General features: G+C 51.6%; 1 protein-coding gene across 1 annotated transcript in view; it reads right to left on the bottom strand.

The window, feature by feature from the left end:
• Positions 1-22,871, bottom strand: part of TCEA3 (transcription elongation factor A3) — a 46,877-nt gene extending 24,006 nt beyond the window's left edge. The window contains exons 1-5 of the mRNA XM_068968705.1: positions 22,746-22,871; positions 17,387-17,449; positions 16,538-16,643; positions 15,989-16,133; positions 7,545-7,607 (exon numbers count right to left, since the gene is read on the bottom strand). Of these exons, the coding sequence (XP_068824806.1) occupies positions 7,545-7,607; positions 15,989-16,133; positions 16,538-16,643; positions 17,387-17,449; positions 22,746-22,814 (446 nt within the window). The 5' untranslated portion in view covers positions 22,815-22,871. The remainder of the gene's footprint in view (positions 1-7,544; positions 7,608-15,988; positions 16,134-16,537; positions 16,644-17,386; positions 17,450-22,745) is intronic.
• Between the last annotated feature and the right edge of the window lie 2,141 nt (positions 22,872-25,012).

The raw sequence follows: 25,012 nt of genomic DNA, 5'->3' as shown, positions 1-25,012 counted from the left end.
AGCACGCAGCAACGAAGACCCAGCACACCCCAAAATAAACAAATAAAATTTTAAAACCAGGGGTGACAAGATAATCCCATTGTTCAGTGTGAATTCTGCCATCCACCTCCTTGTCCCCCAACTCCTGCTGTTTTGGACACAGGGGACTCTTGTCACCATGGATACCCTTGGGCCACTGGGCGTTTTGTGTTCTCTGGAGCCTTGAGGTTCCTAAAGGTGTCTCAGTGCTGCCACAGAGTGGGGTGATCTGAGGAGGGAAGGCTCTGCCCTCTTGAGGTTTATTTTATTTATTTATTTTTTGCCTTGCTGCAGAGTTTGCAGGATCTTAGTTCCCCAACCAGGGATTGAACTCAGACTCACGGCACTGGAAGTCCTGAGTCCTAACCACTGGATGGCCAGGTAACTCCCAAGGTGTACATTTTGAATTCCCCCAAACTTTGTCCAGATGGATTCCCTAGTTTTATTATTTTTTTTAATTCAGTTTGAACTTCACCATTCTAGATTAATTCACCCTGGATTTTGCCCAGCTCTGCCTCACAACTGGTGCCCTGGGAGGAGAGCACAGGGACGGAGAAGCTGAGATCCAAGAGGGCCTGTCCTGGAGTCAGATTCCAGCAGGAGTAAAGGTGTGGGTGAGGGGAGGCTGGGAAGGGGGTAAACTCAAGTCTAAGGGGCTGCCTGCAAACCAAAACGAATCTTCCCACACCCAGTCCTGGCCACTGGGCTCTCACCTGCATGACCACAGTAGACCCCAAGCTGCTCTCCCTGCCCCCTCAACAATCTACAAAAACCCACAGCTGATGCCATCACTCCCCGGCTTCTGATTCTCTAACAGCTTCCAATCATTTCCAGCATAAAGTCAAACTCCTCACCATGGCCTCCTATCGTCCCCCCAACATCTGGCCGTGGCCTCCCCTACTGACTTAATCTCACACCTCACTCCCCTCACAGGTCACTAAAGCCCAACCCCCCTGCACTGCTGCTTTCTGTTTCTTAAGCACACCCATCACTCCCACCACAGGGCTGGTCCCCCTCCTCCAGGAAGGCCCTTCCTCCTGCAGATTTTCTTATGATGGGTCCTTTCCTGCCAGTCAGGTCTCAGCTCCAATGTCACATCCTCAGGGATGCCTTCCTGGACCATCCCAGCCAAGCCGACTCTCCTGCCCTGGAACTCTCCAGCACATGACCCAATTTCTTTCATCCACAGCACTTATCCAATCTGTAATTAACTTGTTTGTGCTTATAAATACTGTCTGCCTCCATCTCCAGATTACAGGTTCCAGAGTACCAGGTCCCCATCTGCAGGTTCACCACTGTCTTCCAGCACCTGTGACAAGCCCCTAGGTTGACACCTGATGAATCTTTGTCAAATGAATGAATAGATGATGAATTGAGGGAGTGGGCCACAGAAATGAAAGGCACATCCAGGGGTCTAACAGCACTGACTTGGGCAGGGGATAGGTCCTCTTTGGAAAACCAGCTGCCCAACTGCACTGGGATTAACAGAGGGCCCTTTGAGCCAGCATCAGTCAACTCCCACAGCCTGGACCAACCCATCTCCTACAGCTGGGACAGAGCCCAGATTCTTCCTGGTGTTGCCCCTCACGGGCCTGTGTGTGCATCACCACATCCTAAGTGTCTAAGACTCACCAGTGGGGAGCCAGGAAGGGAGGAGTCAACAGCATACTGCTTGGAAGAAGGCATAATAATAATGTTAACAAAAGTTGTCAATTTTGAGGGTAGTATATTCATGAAGAGGCCAGGCTCCTGAGGAGAAGGGGGCAACAGAGGATGACACAGTCACACAGCATCACCTCTACTGGATGATATGGTTAGACAGACTCAATGGACATGAATCTGACCAAACCCCAGGAGACAGTGAAGGACAGGGGAGCCTGGCATGCTGCCGTCCATGTTCTTGCAGAGTCAGACACGACTTAGTGGCTGAACAACAACAACAGGCTCCAGGGCCAGACTCACAGATTCAACATCTGATACCACCACTTTGTAGCTATTTGACCTAGGATGAGTTCCTTAACTTCTAGGTGCCTCAGTTTTCTCATATGTAAATAGAACAACAGTGCTCACCTTATAGAGTTGCTTAGAAGATTAAAGCATCTAAGAGAATTCCAGCAGCAGACTATTAGATGATAATTTACACGGATGGCCACATTAAGTGTGAGCACTCTTACTAAACACGGTGCATCCACTGAGCACCCATTTGGTTTAGGGATGGTGCTAAGCACTGCATTACCTCATTTGAGTCTCACAGTGACCTTGTGGGGGTGACAGTTATCCCCATCTTACAGTTCAAGAGACTGAGGCTCAGAGAGCTGAATTTACGTACTCAAGGTTATCCAACTTGCAAATGGCAGAGACAGACCACACATCTAGGTCTGTCTGCCTTCCAAATTCTTTTCAACACATCTCACTGTTCCTCTAAAAGGCGGAGAGCTTTCCAGAGGCCCCTTTCCTGGGCCAGGCTGGGCTGCCTGTTGCAGTTCCCCCTCACCTCCCTGGCGGGCACTCCCAGCCGTGGTCCCTCCTCTTGGAGAGGCGCTGGCTGGCTGGCTGGGATTCGTGTCTGGGTGGCGAATCAGGCAGCCAGGCTCATTTTGTTTTCAGTGCATGTGAGTGGGAACCATGCCAAACTGCAGAGAGGGCATTGTGGGCGGGGGTGGGGGGGTTGGATTTGTCAACTGCTTCCTTCTGCTCCCCGGATGCACCAGGGCCAGCACCAGCCTGTGGTCTGACATCACCAAGCTCTGAAAAAATCCTCACCAGCCAGGTCTGAGCAGAGGCACCTGGAGGCTGGTCTTGCTGCTCCTGTGCGCCACCTCGAGGGCATTTCGGTTACTTGCACCACCAAGCCTGCCGAAACTGCTCGGGTGAAAGCTGGCCAAGTGCAACCCTCTCTGTCACAGGGGTGCCCTTCGCGGTCTGTCTCCTGGTACTCCTGCTGCAGTTCCTCCAGCCCCATGCTCACTCAAACCGCCACACTCTGCCCGTGCCATTCCCTCCGCCTAGGATGCCCTCTACTGGGTGGTGGTCTACCAGGCAATCCATCTTTCAGTTCTCAGCACAAATACTCTCTTCCTTGAAGTCTCCTTTGACTTCTCCAGTCATGTTGAGATACTGTGTTCTCATTATGCATTAAGAGCTTCAAAAAACAAGCATTTTGGTGTCTCCTTGCTTCACTTTGGAGGTCACAAACTGATGGGCTACACATGAGTTTTGTCTGAGCTACTGAGTCTTAGGAAAATAGGAATATGTTGCTAATACATAAAACTGGGCATTTCTTAGGAAAATCTAGCTGGCCAGCTTTCCCTAAAAAATTGGAAGGGATGGCATGCTGGGTGTCATATCCATAAAGCAAACACCAGCTGGGGCTGGGTAGTGGGTGCCCCCTTCAGACGGGCAGGTATTCTCCACTAGTCACCCAGTGTGTCCACATGCCCTTTACCCCTGGAAGACGTTGAGTTTGTAAGGGGGTGCTTAACGAATGTGCTTGCTGGGAAACTTCCCTGGTGTTCCAGTGGCTGAGACGCCTCGCTCCCCATGCAAGGGGGCCCAGGTTCGATCCCAGGTCAGGGAACTAGATCTCACATGCCGAAACTAAAGATCCTGCATGCTGCAACGAAGATCAAAGACCCTGCATGCCACAACTAAGACCCAGTGCAGCTAAAAATAAAATATTTAACAAACAAAACCAAATGCGCTGGCTTAATGAATGAATGCATGAATGAGCAAATGAGTGAATGAATGGAAGACAAAGATGAAATGGAGGTAAAGAGTGCAGGGAACAGTCTGAGTGGTGGATAAAGTGAGCTTACAAGACTTGCTTCTCTCCCTCTTGGGTGCCCACCCCCAATACTGAACCAGCAGGAAATGGCACAGCTGTTGGAAGGAAAACATACTCTGCCTGACCAACCCTCAGAGAAAGAAGGCATTACGGGAGGGGGCCAAGAGGCTTCCAGGCCACAGGGCAAAGGAAGGAGAGGAGCCTGAAGGTATAAACCCTGACACAAATGTCCAATGTGCTTATTACAGCATCAAACCCAGAAACGGGTTACTGGCCAGCGTTTCACTTTTGGATAAGACAGTCCTTCTCGACGCAGGACTGTCCCTCACATTCCGGGACACCTAGCATCCCTGGCTGCTGCCTACTAAATGCCAATAGTGCCCCTCCCTAACCTCCCATTTTTACAGTGCAGTATAGACTGTGTCCCTTGGGCAAAAATCCATATGCTAAAGCCTTAACTCCCAGTGTGATAGTATTTGGAGGTGGGGCCTTTGAGAGATTATTAGGTTTAGATGAGGTCAAGAGGGTGAAGCTCCATGATGGGATTAATGTCCTTAGAAGAATAAGAGAGATCACAGGGAATTCCCTGGTCATTAGGACTCCAGGATTCTACTGTAGGAGGCACAGGTTTATCCCTGGTAGGTAGAACTGAGATCCCACATGCCACATGGTACAGCTGAAAAAAGAGAAAAAAAAGGAAGAGAGACCAGAGTGTGAAATCTCCCTCTTTCTCTGTCTCTCTCAGTCCTGTGTAGACACAGTGAGAAGGGGGCTGTCTGAAAACCAGGAAGTTCAGTTCAGTTCAGTCGCTCAGTCGTGTCCAACTCTCTGTGACCCCATGGACTGCAGCACGCCAGGCTTTCCTGTCCATCAACTTCCGGAGTTTGCTCAAATTCAAGTCCATTGCGTCGGTGACGCCATCTAATCATCTCATCCTCTGTCGTCCCCTTCTCCTCCTGCCTTCAATCTTTCCCAACATCAGGGTCTTTTCCAGTGAGTCAGCTCTTGCCATCAGGTGGCCAAAGTATTGGAGCTTCAGCTTCAGCATCAATCCTTCCAATGAATATTCAGGACTGATTAGTTTAGAACCAAGAACTGTGCTGGAGCCTCAATTCCGAGGCATCGCCTGTGGCAGACAATGCCAATCGGCCACAGAACTCTCTTCTTCCTTGGTAGGAGGCAGCTTCAGATTCGTGCTCCAAGCAGAGAGCCTCTACTCATCAGTTGGGGCTGGCACTCAGCTGCCATGGTGGGGATGCTCAGCACAGCTGCTCCATCAACATCCCAGGCCTGTTTAATCTTCATAAAACCTTAAATGACCTAATTTGTGCCCCTTTTTTTCTTTCCAGTGTCAGTCTGACTGGTGCATGTGTGCTTAGTTGCTTCAGTGGTGTCTGACTCTCTGCGACCCCATGGACCATGGCCTGCCAGGCTCCTCTGTTCATGGGATTCTCCAGGCAAGAATACTGGAGTGGGTTGCCATTTCCTTCTCCAAATCTGACCTAGTCTTACTGGTACATTAGGCCTAAAAGATTGAGAGCTGGAGGAAAGGGGGGCGACAGAGGATGAGATGGTTGGATGGCATCACGGACTCAATGGACACGAGACTGAGCAAACTCCAGGAGCTGGTGAGGGACAGGGAGGCCTGGCGTGCTGCAGACCCTGGGGCTGGAAAGAATCGGACATGACTGAGCAACTAAACAACAAAAAAGCCCAAAAGAACTGGGCAGCTTCCAAACATACTCCCCTAGAAGTCAACCCCCTTACCGCTCCTTCCAGTCCCCCGAGCATCCAATGTGGCCCATGGATCCTAATCATTTGCCTTGATCCACCTCTAAGCCACCTCTTGGCCTGGCCTGCTCTCCCTTTGCTCTGGTTCTTCTGCTCTGACCTTTGACCTCCCTCCTGGGCCACAACGCGCACTCCTCTACCCACAGTCTCTCCTTGGTGATCTCACCCAGGTTAGTGGCTTCAAATGCGAGCTACACATTAACAACTAAAATCTGTGTTTCCAGCCCAGGCCTCCTTCCTGAATTCCAGACTGGCATAACCTACTGCATATTCAATTTCTTCACCCGAGTGGTTTGTACACCCCTAAATCCAACATATCCAAACCTGACCCCTTGGTCTCCCACCTCAAGCCCGACCGACACAGAGTCTTCCCCATACCAGTTCACAGTATCTCCATCCTCACAGACATTCACATGAAAAGTCCTGGAGGCATCCTGACACTTACTCTTCTCTTGTACTCCACATCCAATCTGTTAGGAAATCCTGATAGCTCTCCTTTCAAAATATATCCAGGGTCAGGACTTCCCTGGTGGTCCGGTGGTTAAGACTCCAGCTTCCACTGCAGGGGGCGCGGGTTTGATCCCTGGTTGGGGAACTAAGATCCCACATGATGCAGGGTACGGCCCCCCTAAAACATATACCCAGGGTCTCCCACTTCTCCCCGCCTCCATGCTGTCACTCTGATCCAAGCCACCCTCACATCTTCCCTGAATTATCGAAACAGCCTCCTGGCTGGTCTCTCTGCTTCTGTCTGTGGCCCTGGCAACCTAGCGCAGCAGCAAGAGGGATTCTGATCAATTCACTCACAGAATTCCCACGCTCAGTACTCTCCAGGGGTTCCTGTTTCACACCATCTTTCAACTCCCACCTTCACTTATTCACTCCAGACCCACTGGCCACCTCACTGCTCCCTGACCCTGCCAGGCACACTCCCACTTGCAGGCCTTCTGTTTGGAATGACCCCAATGTCTGTCCGGCTAACTCCTCATTTCTTTCATGTTTTTGCTTGCAGGTCATCTCTTCAATGAGGGCTCTCCTGACCACTGCAGTGACCACCCTTTCCAACCTGCCAGTGCAGGCAGATGGAAGAGAGGTGGGTTCGATCTCCAGGTTGGGAAGATCCCCTGGAGAAAGGCATGGCAACCCACCCCAGTATTCTTGCCTGGAGAATTCCATGGACAGAGGAGCCTGGAGGGCCATAGTCCATGGGGTTGCAAAGAGTCGGATACGACTAAACAACAATATTTACTTATCATATGTATTACCAGTTTCCCCCATTAGAATATGGGGCTTCCCTGATAGCTCAGTTGGTAAAGAATCTGCCTGCAATGCAGGAGACCCTGATTCGATTACTGGGTTGGGAAGATCCACTGGAGAAAAAAAAGGCTACCCACTCCAGTATTCTGGCCTGGAGAATTCCACGGATTGTATAGTCCATGCTGTCACAAAGAGTTGGACACGACTGAGTGACTTTCACTTTCACCCATTAGAATAAAGGCCTCATGCCCTAGAGGATTTTGTCTCTTTTGTTCCCTGCTATATCCTTGGCACCTAGAATACTTCTTGGCACACAGTAGGCCCTCAATAAATATTTGATGAATGAGTGACATGATAATTCAGGGTTGATACCAGTTCTGCCCCAAACCCAGAGATCCCAATCCAGGTACAGGCTCTCAAGACCTGTTTCACTGGGTTCAACTTGACTTTGAGAATGTTCCCCAGACAGCAATGGGATAACAGCGATTGGTCAGGCACCCCAGTGAAGGAACCATACCTCGGATTCAGAGGCCTCCCCCGCCACCCTTACTGCGTGGGTCCTAGGAATTGGAGTCAATGCAACATAGGAAGCTTCCTCCTTTACCCTGCCTCGGGATTCCTCCAGTAAGACAGAGCGACACACACACATGGCGAACAGGACTTCTGGGGTGCAGAGGTCCACAGCTTCCTTTACCTTTCCATCGATGGTCTTTTTGGAGAGGAGGTGGCTGAAGACTTGGAGTCCACAGAGTCTCTCCTGAAAGGAAGAGGAAGTGGAGATGAGATGCTTTGGTCGATGAGCATGAGTGCTGGCCTAGAGGGATCAGAGTCCGGGGAGGAAGCATCCCGGAGCCAGGCCTGCTGGGTTGGGGATGACGAAGTCCACCTGGACCCCAGCTGCCTGGCATGGGGAGCCCCAGGAGGTGCTGGCTGGTCCTCTTCACTTGCCCACCATCAAATGAGGTAATAGGAGGGAAGGAGACCAAGATCTGCCAAGCACCAAACATGTGTCAGATGTGGTCCATGTATTACTAATTACTAATAACTAATTATCAGCAGGCCCTTCCTCCTTGCTGTCAGGCAGGCCTTGGCTAGCTGGAACCGATGGACTGAACTTCTCAGATGATCACTTCTCATGAGGAGTCGGAGTAAATCAGCCTCAGCCTCCCCTGTGGGCACCTTAAGAGGAGGGGAGGAGGAGGTGGGCCTCAGAGCTGCAAGAACAGGGTTTAAAATGGCAAGTGAGAAAGGAGGGTGCAAACTTAGATGCATACTGTGTCTGAGACCAGGCAAGAGGACTAATGCCTAGGAGAAGAAAAGATGAAAAGGAAATACATCCAAATGCTGAGTGACTGAAGCCGCTCGGTCGTATCCGACTCTTTGCAACCCCATGGACTGTAGCCTAGCAGGCTGCTCTGTCCATGGGATTCTCCAGGCAAGAATACTGGAGTGGGTTGCCATTTCCTTCTCTATTTTTGAAAGTTGCTCAGTCATGTCTGACTCTTTGTGACCCCATGGACTATACAGTCCATGGAATTCTCCAGGCCCGAATACTGGAGTGGGTAGCCCTTCCCTTCTGCAGGGGATCTTCCTAACCCAGGGATCAAACCCTGGTCTCCCGCATTGCAGGCAGATTCTTTACCAACTGAGCTATGAAAGTGAGGTCGCTCAGTCGTGTCCGACTCTTTGCGACCCCATGGACTGTAGCCTATCAGGCTCCTCCGTCCATGGGATTTTCCAGGCAAGAGTGCTGGAGTGGATTGCCATTTCCTTCTCCAGGGGATCTTCCCCACCCAGGAATCGAACTCAGGTCTCCTGCATTGCAGGCAGACGCTTTACTGTCTGAGCCACCAGGGAAGGAAGGCCATAACCAAATGCTGCTGCTGCTAAGTCGCTTCAGTTGTGTCCGACTATGTGCGACCCCATAGACGGCAGCCCACCAGGCTCCCCTGTCCCTGGGATTCTCCAGGCAAGAACACTGGAGTGGGCAACCAAGTGCTAGCCGTAGTTATATCAGGGTGATGGGATTAAAAGTGAAAAATCCACCACCCCTTGGCCCCCGCCGCCCCATTCTATGAAATACATGTAGCTACAATCTTTTTAGGGCTTCCCATGGCGGCAGAGCGATAAAGAATCCACCTGCCAATGCAGGTGATGCAAGAGCCTCGGGTAAGAACCCTGGGTCGGGAAGACTCCCTGGAGTAGGACACAGCAACCCACTGCAGTATTCTTGCCTGGAAAATTCCACGGGCAGAGAAGCCTGGGTGGGCTACAGTCCATGGCCTCAAAAAGAGTCAGACACGACTGAGGACACCTACACACATCCTTTTTACTGTATAGGATGTATTTCCCCCTTTCATCGTTTTTGTCACATTAATCTGCTTGTAAATTGTAACTCCTATTCCCATGTCACTTACCCAGCTCTCTCTGTTTCCCCTTTAAGTCATTTATTTATTTATTTTCGGCTGCCCTGGGTCTTCGCTGCTGCACTCGGGCTTTCTCTAGATGCAGTGAGCAGGGGCTGCTCTGGAGTTGCGGTGCGCGGGCTTCTCCCGGCAGTGGCTTCTCTTATCAGCGAGCACAGGCTCCAGGGCTGCGGGCTCTGTAGTTGCGGCACGTGGATGGGCATGTGGGATCTGCCTGGGCCAGGGATCACACCCACGCCCCCTGCACTGGCAGGCAGACTCTCAACCAGTGGGCCACCAGGGAAGTCCCCAGTTCTCCTTTTTAATTCCAGCGTAGGTGTCACCGTCTAACAGACCACATAATTTGCTTACTTATTTTATGCTTTGTCCAAGCAACCTACCGTGTAAATTTCACAAGAGCAGAATATGGTGGGCTTTGTTCCCTGTGGTGGACGCTGTCTATGCCGAGTCCCCATCATCCCTTGGGCACTCCTCCCAAATGCACTGGGACCCGAGGACTTCCTTCTCCAAGATCCCCTGGGGCTCTCCTTGTGCCAGCCAGCGCCAGCAGGCCGATGGGCAGAAATCACAGGGGAGTTAACAACGCCAGGAGCAGCCCTCAACCACACACATGGGAATAGATGGGCAAGTACTCCAGCTTCCTCGGCCCTCTAGTGGATCAACTGAGGTGTGTCCTCCACCATCTCCAGCAGGATTTTAGCCCTGGCTTCCCTTGTAGCTCAGTTGGTAAAGAATCTGCCTACAATGCAGGAGACCTGGGTTCGATTCTTGGATTGGGAAGATCCCCTGGAGAAGGAAATGGCCACCCACTCCAGTATGCTTGCCTGGAGAATCCCATGGACAGAGGTACCTGGCAGGCTACAGTCCATGGGGTCACAAGAGTCACGACTTAGTGATTCAACCACCACCACTCAGGGCAGTAACCTGCTCAGGATCACACCCTGTGCCGGTTCCCCTCCCTTACCTGTCTCACTTTCTCTCTCCTCTGTCTGCATTTCCTGAAATCACTTCCCAAATAAACCTCCTGCACTTAAATCCATGTCTCAGGGTTTGCTTCTGGGAAGCCCAATCTAATATACTCAACTCAACTGACTTCGCCTCAGTGAACAGAACAGTGCCTGCCACAGAGTAGGTGCTCTATGAATGTTTGTTGCTAAAGGCTGTGAAGTCAAACAGTAAAGAAATGATTTTTAGAAAATGTGGAAAAAGACACTTCCCCAGAGGTAAGATCATTTACGTTTAAGATCCTTCCCTCGTCTTTTTCTCCATGCATGCAAACATACATGGCATTTACCACTCTAAAAAGGGAGGTGGTGACATGCTTCCCAGGTGGCGTAGTGGTAAAGAATCCACTTGCCAATGCAAGAGACATGGTTTCAAGCCCTGGGTCAGGCAGATCCCCTGGAGAAGGAAATGACAACCCACTCTTGTATTCTTGCCTGGACAGAAGAGTCTGGCGGGCTACAGTCCAAGGGACTGCAAAGACTCGGACACAGCTGAGCAGTGGAGCAGTGCACAGAGCACAGGCCAGGGACATGAGCTGAAATCCCAGCCCTGCCCCTGGGCAGGCCATCTTCTTTGAGCATCAGCTCCTTCATCTGTCAAATGCTGGGAAAAGGACCTGTGTTTGTGGGCTGGCTAGAAGGAAGACCAGATCATTAACATCCCTACTGCAGTTCCCACCACGAAGAACTCCTCAGTGCTCCCTAATCCTAGGTAGCTGATTTCTTCTTTTCCAGGTAATAATAAGGCTCCTGCATGGATTTCCAGCTCCCATCTCATCCTCCACGTGGCCTGGGGAACAGCAGGTGAGAAAGTTTCAGGTGCCAGCTCTGAACGATCCTGTGGACCTCTGCCCCAGCTTAAACACAGGGGGAGGCAGGAGAGAGGGGGAGGGGCAGAGAGGGGGAGGGGCAGAGAGGGGGAGGGAGCAGAGAGGGGGAGGGGCAGAGAGGGGGAGGGGCAGAGAGGGGGAGGGGCAGAGAGGGGGAGGCAGCAGAGAGGGGGAGGCAGCAGAGAGGGGGAGGGGCAGAGAGGGGGAGGGGCAGAGGCCTTCCTTTGCATGTCCCCTCCAGTCCCACACTGGGCCCTGGGAGCTCCTCTGTGGGGTCCCCCCCTGACTGCCCCACGGGGATGGACAGTGCAGGCAGAGCTGGGAGCAGAGATTCTTGCAGTGGGACAAAGGAGGGGAGACATGAGTCTCTCCGCTCCCTGGGACTCCCCATTTTCTGGCCTTTCCTCATTGCTTTTTAGAACAAACCAGAAAAATTCTGCCATTTTTGCGAAGGATCATTATGAAAACTATTCAGGAACATGAAAAAAAATGCCTAGAATACATTAGAAAGACAAATAAACAGGGATGTAATTGTCCCTTGTGTCTACAGGAATGGTAAAATTATGTAAGTAGATCAGGACTAGAAGGGAAGAGGAAGAAAATACAAGCTGTTTCTTTTTTTCAGAAGCGGCACATTGTGGAGAAATATTTTTAATTCTTATTTTAAATTTTAGTAATGTGGTTACAGTGTTTATATAATAATGTGGTTATAGTATTTATATATGATAATAGTCAATTAAGAAAATTAAAAAGAAAGGAATTTCACCAATGGAACTGAAATAGGACCCCTGTCCACTGGATTCTCCCAGCAAGGTAGGGGGACAACCACCCCACTCTCTGCTCAGCCATGGAGACAACTTCATCTCATAGCTCCAGCTGTGAAAAGTGAGCTGGCATCAACAATTTAACACCCCAGGATGCTGTTAAATGTAAAATGCTGGTTATAAAACAGTATTATAGTGTGATTCTAATTTTCTAAGAAAATATAACTCTTTCTCTCTCTCTCTCTATATATATATATATATACACACACATATATTCTTAAAAAGATGAGAAAGATATACATCAAGATGTTAACAGTGATCATTTCTGTTATTTCCTTCTTGTATTTGACTTTCTAAACTTTTTACTCTAAATGTGACTCACTGTTGGAATAAATATATGATGTGACAAGGCTACAAAATAGTATATGGAGTTTAATTCCATTTTATTAATACAATAAGTATTTCATGGGTAGGCGCACAGGGAAAATCCTAGAAGGCTATATACATATATACACATATAGGGAAAGGCAACCCACTCCAGTACTCTTGCCTGGAAAATCCCATGAACAGAGGAGCCTGGGAGGCTGCAGTCCATGGGGTCGCAAAGAGTCGGACATGATTGAGCGACTTCACTTATCACTTATTTATAGTTATATAAATTTTAGGGCTTCCCAGGTGGCTCAGTGATAAAGAATCTGCCTGCCAACGGGTTTGATCCCTGGGTTGGGAAGATCCCCTGAAGGAAATGGCAACCCATCCAGTATTCCTGCCTGGAGAATTCCATGGACTGAGAAGACTGGTGGGCTACAGTCCATGGGGGTCATGAAGAGGGGACACAACTGAGGGACTGAGCTCTGCATATAAACCTTATATATCATGAGATAATGACATTCATTTTTCAGGTCACAACAGTGAGTCTCAGAGTCTAAGGATGTAAGTGATCAAGTTCAGCCTAGAAATTTGCTTTCTGCTTTCCAACTGTCTCCTCGCCCACACCTGTCGTCTCGGTAGGCCTTTAAAGGGGATCCCTTTGCTGATCGTTCGGCGGGATCTGGGGACAGAACTAAAGGAAACATCTGTGCCCAAGCTGCCGTCTGTACCCAGGTGTCTATACTCCCTACCCCACAGACGAGCCCCATATCCCATTTGCTCTCCTCGCCCAACACTTCAGCCTCTAGTCTTTGAACTGTATGTCACAATGTCCTAGTCCTTCATTTATTTGCCAAGGTACTCAGCACCAAACTTCCCTGGTAGCTCAGATGGTGAAGAATCTGCCTGCAATGAAGGAGACCCAAATTCGATCCCCGGGTGGGGAAGATTCCCCTGGAGAAGGGAATGATGACCCACTCCAGTATTCTTACCTGGAGAATTCCATGGACTGAGGAGCCCGGTGGGCTACAGTCCACAGGGTCACAAAGAATTGGACACAACTGAGAAACTAACACTTTTACTTTCAGAACCAAACAGGTGCTCCAGACATGGCTAGACCAGCCAGAACATGAATTTTCCACAGGGGATTGCACTGGTACAGCTGGGCCTGGCAATGCTCAGTAAATGCTCACTCCATGCTAGGCACGGGGAATCACAGGATCCCTGGAGGCCAGCCTTCTAATCCCTTTGGGAAAACCAAACACACCATGTGAAACATTAAATGCCAATGACCATTTCTCCAATCGGGATATGATTGCAAAAGTGGCAGAATGAAAGGAATAGAACATTCAGAAGATTCCAAGCTGACGAGTACTGCATCTTAAAAAGCAGACTACAGAACTGATGGTGACTATAGAAAACAGAGAAAAACATATACCAAAATATTAGCAGTGATTATTTTGGGGTGGTGGGAATGTGATTTTTTCATACTTTTAAAATATCTTCCATTATTTCTACAACAGATTTGTTTATTTATTTTTGGCTACACGGGGTCTTTGCTGCTGGGTTCGAGCTTTCTCTAGGCGAGGTGGGCGGGGGCTCCTCTCCAGTCGCAGTGTGCAGGCTTCTCACTGTGGCGGCTTCTCTTGTTGCCGAGCATAAGCTCCACAGCACAAGGGCTTCAGTATTTGCAACACATGTGCTCAGCAGCTGCAGCACATGTGCTCAGTGGTTGCGGGCTGTGGGTTCTAGAGCTCAAACTCAGTACTTGTGGTGCACAGGCTTAGTTGCCCTGAGGCATGCAGAATCTTAGTACCCAGACCAGGGATCGAACTCAAGTCCTCTGCATTGCAAGGCAGATTCTCAACCCCTGGACCTCCAGGGAAGTCCCAGAATTACAGTACTTTCAAAAATTAATTAAGGGTGATAAAAATATGTTATAGGGCTTCCCTGCTAGTCCACTGGTTAAGACTCCACCTGCCGATGCGGGGGACATGGGTTCGATCCCTGGCCGCGGAAGATTGGGACCAGAACAACGAAGTCCTTGTGCCACAGCTACTGAGCCTGCGCCCTAGAGGCTGAGTGCCGCCGCTAGTGAAGCGCGTGTGCCGAGGCAGCTAGTGAAGCGCCGGTGCCAAGAGCCCGCGCTCCACAACAAGAGAAGTCACCACGGAGAGAAGCCTGCGCGCCATAGCCGCAGGGTTGCCCCCACGTGCTGCAAGTAGAGAAAGCCCACGCACAGCAACAGACCCAGTGTAGCCAAAAAGAAATTAATTAAATAAATACAGTTTTTAAAGGTTTAAAATGTTGGTGTATCACAAGCCCTGTTGTCTGTAACGACCTAGTACCATTGGACACTATTCAGGGTCATCTAGTCTCATTCCCTTACCTATTAGATGACCTCCTCCCGAAGGATTAAGTGATCTGACTAGTCATGTAGGGAACAGGTAGGACCTACTAATGCCTCCATGAAGGCTTTTATCTACCGTCATGGACAAGGCCGTTTGGGCCGATCAGCAAGTCATGCACTGGGACGTCTCTGGTGGTCCAGTGGCTAAGACTCTGTGCTCCCAATGCAGGGGCCTTGGGTTCAAATCCTGACCAGGGCACTAGATCCCATATGCAGCCATGAAGACCCGGCACAGCTAGATAAATATTTTTTAAAAGTCATGCATTTTTGGAGACCCTGGTGGAGTGGGCAAGGGGGAACAGACAAAGAGCTGAGACCTCAGCAGAGCTGTGGGGGTCTGACAAAGATGGGGCTCCCACTCTGTTACATAATGGCTGTGACCCTGGGAAAGGCCCTGCTCCCCAATCTTCAGCTTCCTTATCGCTGAGGGCCATTTTGACTAAAAAGCCAGCAAAATATGCCTTCTCTGTGCACAAGTAAGTTCCCAGCCCCATTCACCTGGAACCCTGACGAAGGTGGATCGTCAAGCTGTATTGCTAGGTGACATTGCGTCTAGAGCAAATGAGCCCTGACTGGTAACCTCTGTCTAGACGGGAATGGACTATGAAAGAACTATCAATGATTTATGGAAAAACCGCAGCTTGAGGCTACCCCGAGTGCTGTGAATCTTGTAACTGGTCATTGCCCTTGCTGGAATCCTGGAGACCTGGTTTATGGGACTTACAATTGGAGGATGTGATGTGAGTTCCCGCCCTCAGAGGTCTCATTCTTTGTACCTGGGAATGTCATCAGGGGTGGGCAGGGGAATAGCTCTGGACACAGCCTGGTCCCTATGACAAGGGTCCCCAACCTCCAGGATCTAAGGACTGCTGACCCGAGGTAGAGCTGATGTAACAATAATGGAAATTAAAGTGCACAGTAAATGTAGTGTGCTTGCATCATCCGGAAACCATCCTCCTCGCCCCTCCTGCCACCCCACCACCCACGGAAAAATTGTCTTCCATGACACCGGCCCCTGGTGCCAACAAAGGTTGCGGACCACTGCCCTCTGAGAAGTCTTGGTGATGAGAAACACCTTGGTGATGAGAAGCTGCCCTGCTGGCACACTGCCTCTCCTGTCCCTGCATCCTTCGAGGTGAAGCCCCACCAAGGACGGCCTGTTTGAGTCTCGTGAGTCAGTCTGGCGGGGCCAAGAAGGCCCCCAGAGGGGCACTGTAGAGGGAAATAACAATACCCACCTCCTGGTGTGTGAAGACGAAAAGATGGTCTATAAACAGAAGTGCTGTCAGAGGACATGTTGAGCGTCAGGCCCCTCTCGCCATCCCAGAACAGTACCTGTCTTTGGGCTCCTCCACCCGTTTTTTCCTTGGTGGAGAAAGACTTGTCTCTGGCTTCCAATCCGAACAGTCAAGCCCTTTTTCCTTCTTCTTGGCTTTTACTCTTTCCTCTCCTTTTTCCCCTTTGGGGGTTGCTGGGGAGTCTAAAAACAGAATCATGACATTGTTCCTCAACTCACTCTGTCTCAGCCAAACCCTAGACTCTGGGGGAGAAAGGAGTGAAGGGCAGGGACTGGGGCAGCCTCCCCCCTCTCCCAACAAATGCACATTTACACAAATGCACATACAATGTGCACATGTGGGTGCAAGCTCAAGCTCACCAAGGGGACAGAAAGACATCTCTGCACACCAATGTGTACATACAGATGTGTACACACATATGAAAGCTCGCCCATCTACAAACCCCACATTTGTGGAGTAGACAAACCCTGGCACTGCCACTGGGGGTCATAGCTGAGTCATCAACAGCCACACTCTGGGTACCTGCTATAAGCCAGCACCCAAGTGCGGGGAGAAACACTCGGCCCCGGGGACCCTGCCCCCTCACCCAGCAGCTGCTTCCAGTTCCTGATGAGGACTTTGGCCAAGGCCACCACCTCCTTGTTGGAGCAGTGCTTGCGGACCCCGTTCACAGCGACTCCAATCCTGGTGGTCTGCAAAGGGAGAAGGTCAGGAGCCAGCCTGGGAAGGCAAGACCTGCTCCAGGGCACCCACCCCCTTGCCCTGGCCCAGGCTCCCCAGGGCTTCAGCCTGGAACTGTGGCTGAGGTTACCACCCTGACTTTATAACAGACCTGCTGTCCTGAGAGAGGTCAGTGCCCAAGGCCCGGCCCCCCACCTGCAGGGTAACTGCAGCTTTGAAGTAAAGCTGGGGTGGCAGTGGTGGCGGCCACAGGCCTGGCTGGTGCCCAGGACTCCTCCCTGTTCTCTGCCCTCTGGTGTCCTGGAGTTCAAATTTCAGCCTAAGACACAACTCTGGCTACTTTACAGCTTGGGTATGTGCTAACTTTTCAGGGCCAAGAGCTTCTGGTAGAGTTTTGGAGGCCACATGGGTAACACATGGAAAATGCAAAAACGAGGGGGCTTTCATCTCTCCCCGAGACGCTGGCCTCCTGGATCCCAGAGACCTCAGGTCTTGGGAACTTAGGGATTCAAAGAAAGCGGGTCAGTCTTGTCCCCAGACCCAGAGGGCCCCAAGAGCTCAGAAAGCTTCCGTTGCCATCTGCAGGCTTCTGTTCCCACACCTGGAGTACCTCAAGATGCCCCCTGCTGCCTTCCCTTCAGAAATCCCTCCCAGACCCCCTCCTGGGAGGGTTCCCCATGAGGGTCTTTCCTTCCTGCACAAGGTCGCCCTCCTGTCGCCGGCACTGCCCTGGGGGCTGCCCATCGCCACCCACCTGGAGCAGCTGGATGGACATCTGCCAGCTGTCGAGCTTCTTCAGGAGGTCCAGGGCCCCTTCCTGTGGGAGGCCACAAGGGGAGGGCTGAAGCCTGTGGGGTCTGCCAGGCCCCTCTCTGACCATCGCGCAGACTTGGTGGGAGGGAGGGCGGCAAGAGGTAAGGAAGGCGGCTATTCCAGTGACAGATCCAGGCAGACAAGCAGTCAAAGGAGAGGCGAGGAAGAGGAAGAGAGAAGCACCAGCTTCCGCCCCAAACCAGCTCTCTGACTTCACCTCCCGCCACCCATGCAGGTTCCAGCCCGTCTGAGCAGGGTCCAGCCTTACCCACTCACCCTGACCCCCTGACCCTGCTGTTCTTCTACTGGGAATGCTCTCTCCTTCCCCATCTCTTCCTCTAAAGTTAATTACCTCATGGTTTACCTTCACTTCCCAACCGTGACCTTCTGTAGGTTGAGGACTGCAGCTTTTATTTTTTAAAAACAGCTTTATTGGGGTATAACTGACATATGATAAACCACACATATTATAAGCTACAATTTGGTGAGTTTTCACATAATATGTACATCCATGAAGCTATCGCCACAATCAAGATAAGAACATAGTCAGGGAGTTCCCTGGTGGTCCAGGGGTTAGGACTCTGCTTCTACTGCAGGGGACATAGGTTCAACTCCTGCTTGGGGAAATAAGATCCTGCAAGCTGAACAGCGCAGCCCCAAACAAACATAGCATCCCCGACATTTTCCTTGCGCCCCTTGGTAATCTACCCCTCTCTGCACCCCCAACCCCAGGCACCACTATTCTACTTTCTTGCATTTTTAAGGATCTCACGGAATGTGACTGTAATGGACCTTTTTGGCTGGCTTCTTCGCTCGGTGTTGCCATGCTGAGGTTCCGTGCCCACGGCTGCACAGAGCCACAGCTCCTTTCTGTTACTGGGTTGTTTGCTGCTGTGGGCAGAGGCCACAGTTTGTTGGTCCATTCACCTGTGAATGGCACTGTGCGGCAGTTTCCAATTTGGGGCTGCTGCAAATGAAGCGGCTGGGAACATTCGAGTTTTTGTGAAGATATGTACTTTTCTTTTCTCTTGGGTAGAGAGGACTGTGTAATCTCTGAGACCTCTGGGTTCAGCACACAGCCCAGTGCTCCCTGAGTGAATGAATAAAGCGGAAAGCAGAAGCGGGAAGGGGAAGAGGGGGGAGAAGACAAGAGATGCAGGTGTGGAACCTGCTGGTTGCCAGGCCCTGAACCACCCCATCCTCTTTCGGTCTTCTCTGTCTTCCCACCCACTTCCTAGAAGCCAGCCCCAGCCTCCTGTCCTGAGGTCAGGTCCCTGGGAAGCATCAGCTGACCGTGTCCTGTATGCCTTGTGCCCTGGACCCAGCTGCCAACCCCTACCCTACCAGGTTCCCTGGGTCACGTCCCCCAACTGCCCTCTGTCAGTCCTCAGCCTCCCTTAGAACTTGGGTTCATAGTATGTTTCAGAGGAATGACTTGCGGATGCGTGTGCATGGGAACTTGTGGGCATATAACTCTGCATGTACTACCAATTAAAGGCTTATTATCTGCTGGTTCTAAATCTTTTACATGCATGATCTCCTCTGACTCTCGAAATGAGTCTGTGAGATAGGTCCTATTACTATTCTCATTTTTAAAGAATCAAGATCCCATTTTCACAGAAGAGAAATCCAAGAAACAGAAGTGAATTTTTGCTCAGTGTTATAAGGAACTGAGCTAGGATTCAAACCTTTTGGGTTTGACCCACTATACAGCCGTGCAAGTAGGTACGGACATGGGTCTGGCGAGATGTCTGCAGTCATGAAATATCAACATGGGTAAGTGCAGTGGTATGTTGGTAAATGTTTAACCGCAGGTTCTCAAAGGAAAAACTTGATTTGTAGTGTTTGTCAGTTTCCGTGGCGTCCATATTCTCCCTACAGCAATGTCAAGCTAGAGTAAGCTGTCACTGAATGAAGGAGACATTGGGAAGAAATGAGTGACACAGACCATACTGATATGCCGTGCTGTACTTGGCCTCTCAGTCGTATCTGACTCTTTGTGACCCCATGGACTGTAGCCCACCAGCCTCCTCTGTCCATGGGGATTCTCCGGGCAAGAACACTGGAGTGGATTGCCACGCCCTCCTTTAAGGGATCTTCCCAACCCAGGGATCAAACCCAGGTCTTCTGCACTGCAGGTGGATTCTTTACCATCTGAGCCACCAGGGAAGCCCGCGAATACTAGAGTGGGTACCCTATACCTTCTCCAGGGGATCTTCCCGACCCAGGAATTGAACTGGGGTCTCCTGCATTGCAGGAGGATTCTTTACTAGCTGAGCTACCAGGGAAGCCCCATATTGATACAATACAGTATAATAAATAGCCTCCAGACCATAGATGACAGAAAAAAGTAATAAAATAATAAGGAAGTGATGACTCTGGAGTACTTATGACATTTGTTTTTAACATAATTGTAAGCCTATAGTTTAATGTTAAAAACAATTGCTGTACTTAACAACTGGCTTGCAAAATCCCTGAAAGTTCAACAATCAACAGTAAGCCAGTTCCAGCTCACCACTGGGTGTGTGCCTGTGTATGTCACACTGTATATATAACTGGGTCATGTTGGAGAACAGCCGTGCGTGCTGGTTGTAGCTGAACTCACAACGCCATGGGCAAATGTTACACCAGGCACGTCTTCTGGCATGCACATATGGACATGCAGCCAGCAGTATCTGCAGTTCAGGTGGGGAGCTGCTGTGCGTATGCAGCTCAGAGGACTGGGCTGATGGAAAAGTCCGTTCAGGTTTTTCCAAAAAAGCTGGCATGGAAGCCCGAATGAACTTTTTGGCCAACCCAATATAATGTGTCTATTTGTCTTTGTGGGATGACGTCTGTGTCACAACCCGCCTGGACTCGTACGTGCAGCTGTTTGCTACATTTATAGCTTTGCACGTCAGGGCACAGCTTATGGTGCACACGCACACGTTTACACATGTATACAGTTGTCTTTGTGTCTTTTTCTGAAAATATAATGGTCAGTGTGTCAGTCATGTCAGGGTCAGTAACCACATCTGTCATGCGTTATTTATGTTCACAGTTGCTTGTTTAACCACACGGTGTGTGGCTGCATGTAGCTATGTCTATGTGTGTGATTGTGTGGCATTTTGCTGTATGATTGAGGCTGCTACAGAAGGTATGCGCTTACAGCATCTGACAAAAGCCCTAAGTTGCTGGGATTTCAGTAACTGGCAGTAAATCCCGGGTCTGAGCTGCAACGTGGAAGATCCGTCTTCTTACAGGAAGTGTGTCCTCCCCCTAACCACCACTGGGCGGGCCCACTTTGGCTCCCAGAGCAGGCCCCACCTTTCTAGGTTACATGCCCAGAGCTCTGTGCCCACCCAGATGCTGCCAAGAACCCAGGCGCAGACGTGGCTGCAGACTGGCTCTGTGCTCCAGGGACCCTGTGGCCAGACTTGCATCTTTCCTGGAGAGAGCTCTGAGTACTTCCACAGGATTCCTTGCCAAAGGACACTACTTCTTCCCATTTCACAGAAGAAGAAATCCAGGGCTAGAGAGAGAAAGCAGAGTGGTGGGTCTAGAGCCATAAAAGGAGTGAGGGGAGGCCAGGGCAGGTCCCTTCCTCCTCAGCCACTCTGCCTCGTCTCAGGTCTCCTAAGCTTCCCACTCTTGCCCTCTCACCAAGAGGCCTAGAATCTCCTGGCCCAAGTTGGGGGTCAGCAACCGGCAGGGCAGGGACAACTTGTCTGATTGAGGTGGAATCTGGTTCAGGAGACCCAGGCTGGGGTTTGCCATGCCCAGCTGAGTCTGATGACTTGAGGCTCAGTTTCACTGACTTTGGAGCATCCTGGAATGGAGACTCCTTAAAACCTGAAGGTTTCTGCATTTCTTCTGGCTGAGCAAAAGCACGTGTCACTCTCTGAGCCTTTCCAAGCGCCAGCCCAGATCATCCTAAGGGTTTCACCGTCTTCCACCCTCGCCATCACCAGCAGAGACAAAAAAAATCCATTGACAATCCTTCCCAGGAGGTAGGTCATCTCATCTCACAGATGAAGAAATTGAGGCTCTGGTCTTCAGATGGACACCAACTCAATACTGCCCATGTCTTACTCGAGGGCTCCCTGTCACCCCATGGATCCAGCAACCCCTCCCCTGTCCCTGCTCTAAAGGCACCCTTAGGGTCCGGCCCTTTCCTGAGCTTCTAAGATTACAGAGTGTGTTGGATATTCAAGTCCTGCTTCCGCAGGTGCCCCTGGATGGCAGAAGGAGGAGGGTTCTGAGACAGTGTCTAAGGGGAGGGGGGACCGCCTGCCATGCTACCCTCCCAGGCTACCTTCCCCTCTCACCCGACTCTGGGTGAGTCCCAGCCCTCCCTGTCCCAAGGCCAAGTTTGCTCGGCTAGGAATCGAGCGGCAGCCAACTTGAGGCAAAGATCACGGGAAGGATCAAATATTAACTTCAAGCCGGGCACTGAGCGCTCAGGGATCCGCAGGTAGGGCTGCCATCCCTGATTCTTCTCAACCTCCCGGCTCCGCTGTCCCCGCCGCCGCCGCCCCTGCCCCCGCCCCCAGCCCTGGCCGCCAGCCGGTCCCCGTTTCCCCCGCCCGGCGGGCCCCGTGGGCGCAGCGGCTGCACCCGACACCTGTTAGGCCCCCGCCCCGGGCCCGGGCCCCACCCCGCGGCCAAGGAAAGCGAGAGTGGCCAACAGCTCCTGGAGCCTCTAGCCGTGCGGCTGCGGGAACCCAGGCCCCTTGGCTCTTTCTGGGCCAGCTCCACTCCCGGGGTGCGGGGTACACACGGCTCAGCACCCCTCATCAGCTCAAGTTTCTTCCCACTTCTCGGGTCACCCAGAAGTCCTTCCCACCCCTATCTCCGGGTCCCCAGTCCCGCGGTCGCCAATGCTCCCCCCGGGCTTTTGCACACGCAGAGTCCAGAGGCTCCGAAAGTCCTTTTCCAGCTCCTGTCTCCCATTCTTTCCCGGGCCCCCCACGACCTACGCACAACCTACCCGGGGGCCCCCAACACTGCAGGTCCAGACGGACGTGCACAAGAAGCCTTTGGGTCTTCGGGGGCTGGCTCGGTGCTCCCCCACCCGACGCCCCCCACACCTCACCCCCGGCGCCACGCACACGCCCACCCTGAGATGCCAATCTTCCACCCCCTCCCCCCCGGGGCGCGGAGCCCGGCCCCAGCCGCGCCTCCCTCGGGTCCCCGAGTCCCGCGCGCGCGCCTCCCGGGCGCCTGGCCAGCACGCGCCCGCGGGACTCCTCGGGCTCTCACGCGCCGCGCCTGTCCCGGGGCGGGGGGCGGGAGTTGCAGCCCGAACTCTGCAGCCTCACCGTCTTCTTCCTGGCCACCATCTTCTCCAGCTTCTTGGCGATCTTTAGCAGCTCCTCTTCCTGGCCCATGTTGGCCCGCGACGCCCGGCGGGGCTAGGGGCGCAGGGGCCACAGCCGGGCTGCGGGGGGTGCCGGAGGCGTAAAGAGGCAGAGGACGCGCCAGCCGCGCGGGCCCCAAACACACCCGACACACACGCCCGGCGGGGGCGGGGCTCCCCCACCCCCCCACCCCTCTGCCGCGGGCCTCCCGACGTGGGGGAGGGGCGGCGTGCACTAAATATAGACTTCAAGGACTCGCCCGGGCAAAGGCTGCCCGCGCCAGCCAGCCCGGCCTCCCGGGGAGAGGGACCAGGCTGCGAGAGCCCGGCCGGTCCTGGAGGGGCGGGGCGGGGGTCCTGGAGCGGAAGGAAGATTTGGGAAGGAGGGCGCTCCGGAGAGTGGGGGCGGCCGTCGAGGCGAGGAGGGCTCCTCTCTGCAACCTCTGCAGCTCAAACCCGGCGCACCTAGTTCGCGCCGATGCCCAGGTGGAGGCAATTTTGTATACTCGAATCCCCTTATTTTTACATGATCGTGAAATCCAGTTCTGGCCCATCTCCGTGCTCACTCATTGGTGCACACGGCCTGCGCACATGTGTATGTATCCAGGGCCACCGTGGCCTTCAGTTTTGTTTGTTGAAGCGAGGTTTTGCGTTTCTGGTCGGGTGAGGGCTTGGGAGATCCCTAAGTGCGCCCGACTTGGAGAACTTTGGATCCAGATGCGTGAGTGCCCTTTATTTATTCAGGGTCTGCACGCTGCCTCCGCAAGGAGATTGGGTCTGGAAACAAATTTGTGCCCCCACAGCTGTGCGCACGTCTCTGTTCCTGTGGAAGGACCCTTCCAGTGCCCCCAGCAGACCCACATCCCTCCCTAAAGGAGTTTAATTGATAGAAAATGATCTATGCGTGTGTGCAGTGTCTGTGTGAGAGTGTTTATGGGCCTGGAGGGGAGTCAGGGAAAATGGTTCACAGTGTGTGGGGTGTGGGGAGTTGTAGCTGGAGGTGTTCAAGGGAAATATCCAGACTTTCCTGAGAGAACCTTAGAGAATGGATGACAGAGGGACTCATCTGGCTTCTGATAACAAACTGAAATTAAAATACGTGATCATAGTTCGGGCATACAAATGTGGAGTTGGGTAGCCACTGAGGATCTGGTATCAGACACATCTCTGCACCGTTCAGCACTTGAACTTTCAGGACTTCCCTGGCAGTCCAGTAGTTCAGACTCTGCTTTCACTGTAGGGGCATGGGTTCAATCCTTGGCTGGGGAACTAAAATCTCATACGCCATGTACTGTGCAGCCAAATAGAAAAAAAAAAAAAAAAAGATTAAACAAAACCCTTAAGCTCTCTTTGAGCTGTACCAGCTCCAAGAACATCACCAGAGTGCTCAGAACAATACCTGCCAGCTGCAAACCTTTTTGTCTCAAGGTCTCCCCTTATAATTATGCAACCATTTTGGATCGCAACCAATCTTTACTTCATAAGCACCTTTACTTCTGGCTAGCTGCAATTGTAATTCCTGATAAACAGCTCATGTAACTGACTATAACTTTGCCATTTTCTCCTTTATACGCCCGCCCCATTTTGAAGTCCTGCAGAACACAATTCATGCACTTCTCCAGGACTACAGAGCTAATAAAACCCAAATAAACAAACTTTTTTCCCAATCAAGTCTCCATTTCTAAAACTGGGCTAAAACTTCCCAGCAAGCTTGAGGCAGTCTCTGGGTAAGAAAAACCTACGAATATGGACACCGTCACTTCTGTGTTATCACAACTAGGGTGAAGGTCAGGAGGAAGTACAGGATACTTTACAGACATATCTAAGGGGTTTTATACCATTTGGCACGTCATGTTCTCTGAAGAAATGACGTTCAAACTTTGGGCAAATGTGCTCAGTGGGAGGTGGGGGGTCGGAGGAGAGTGTTGGAATAGAGAAGAGGGACTTCCCTGGTGGTCCAGTGGCTAAGACTGTGCTTCCAGTGCAGGGGCCAGGTTCGATCTCTGGTCAGGGAGCTAGATCCCACATGCCACAAGTAAAAAAATCCCCCATGGTGAAATGAAAATCAAAGATCCTGAGGGCCACCACTAAGACCCGACTCTTTGTGACTCCATGGACTGTAGCCCACCAGGCTCCTCTGTCCATGGAATTCTCCAGGCAAGAATACTGGACCCAGCACAGCCAAATAGATAAATATTAAAGAAAAAAGAGAGAGAGAGAACAAGAAAC

Source organism: Capricornis sumatraensis, chromosome 3, assembly GCF_032405125.1.
Source record: "Capricornis sumatraensis isolate serow.1 chromosome 3, serow.2, whole genome shotgun sequence".
In the NCBI taxonomy this organism is placed as follows: Eukaryota; Metazoa; Chordata; class Mammalia; order Artiodactyla; family Bovidae; genus Capricornis; species Capricornis sumatraensis.
This window is presented reverse-complemented; position numbering and strand designations above follow the sequence as displayed.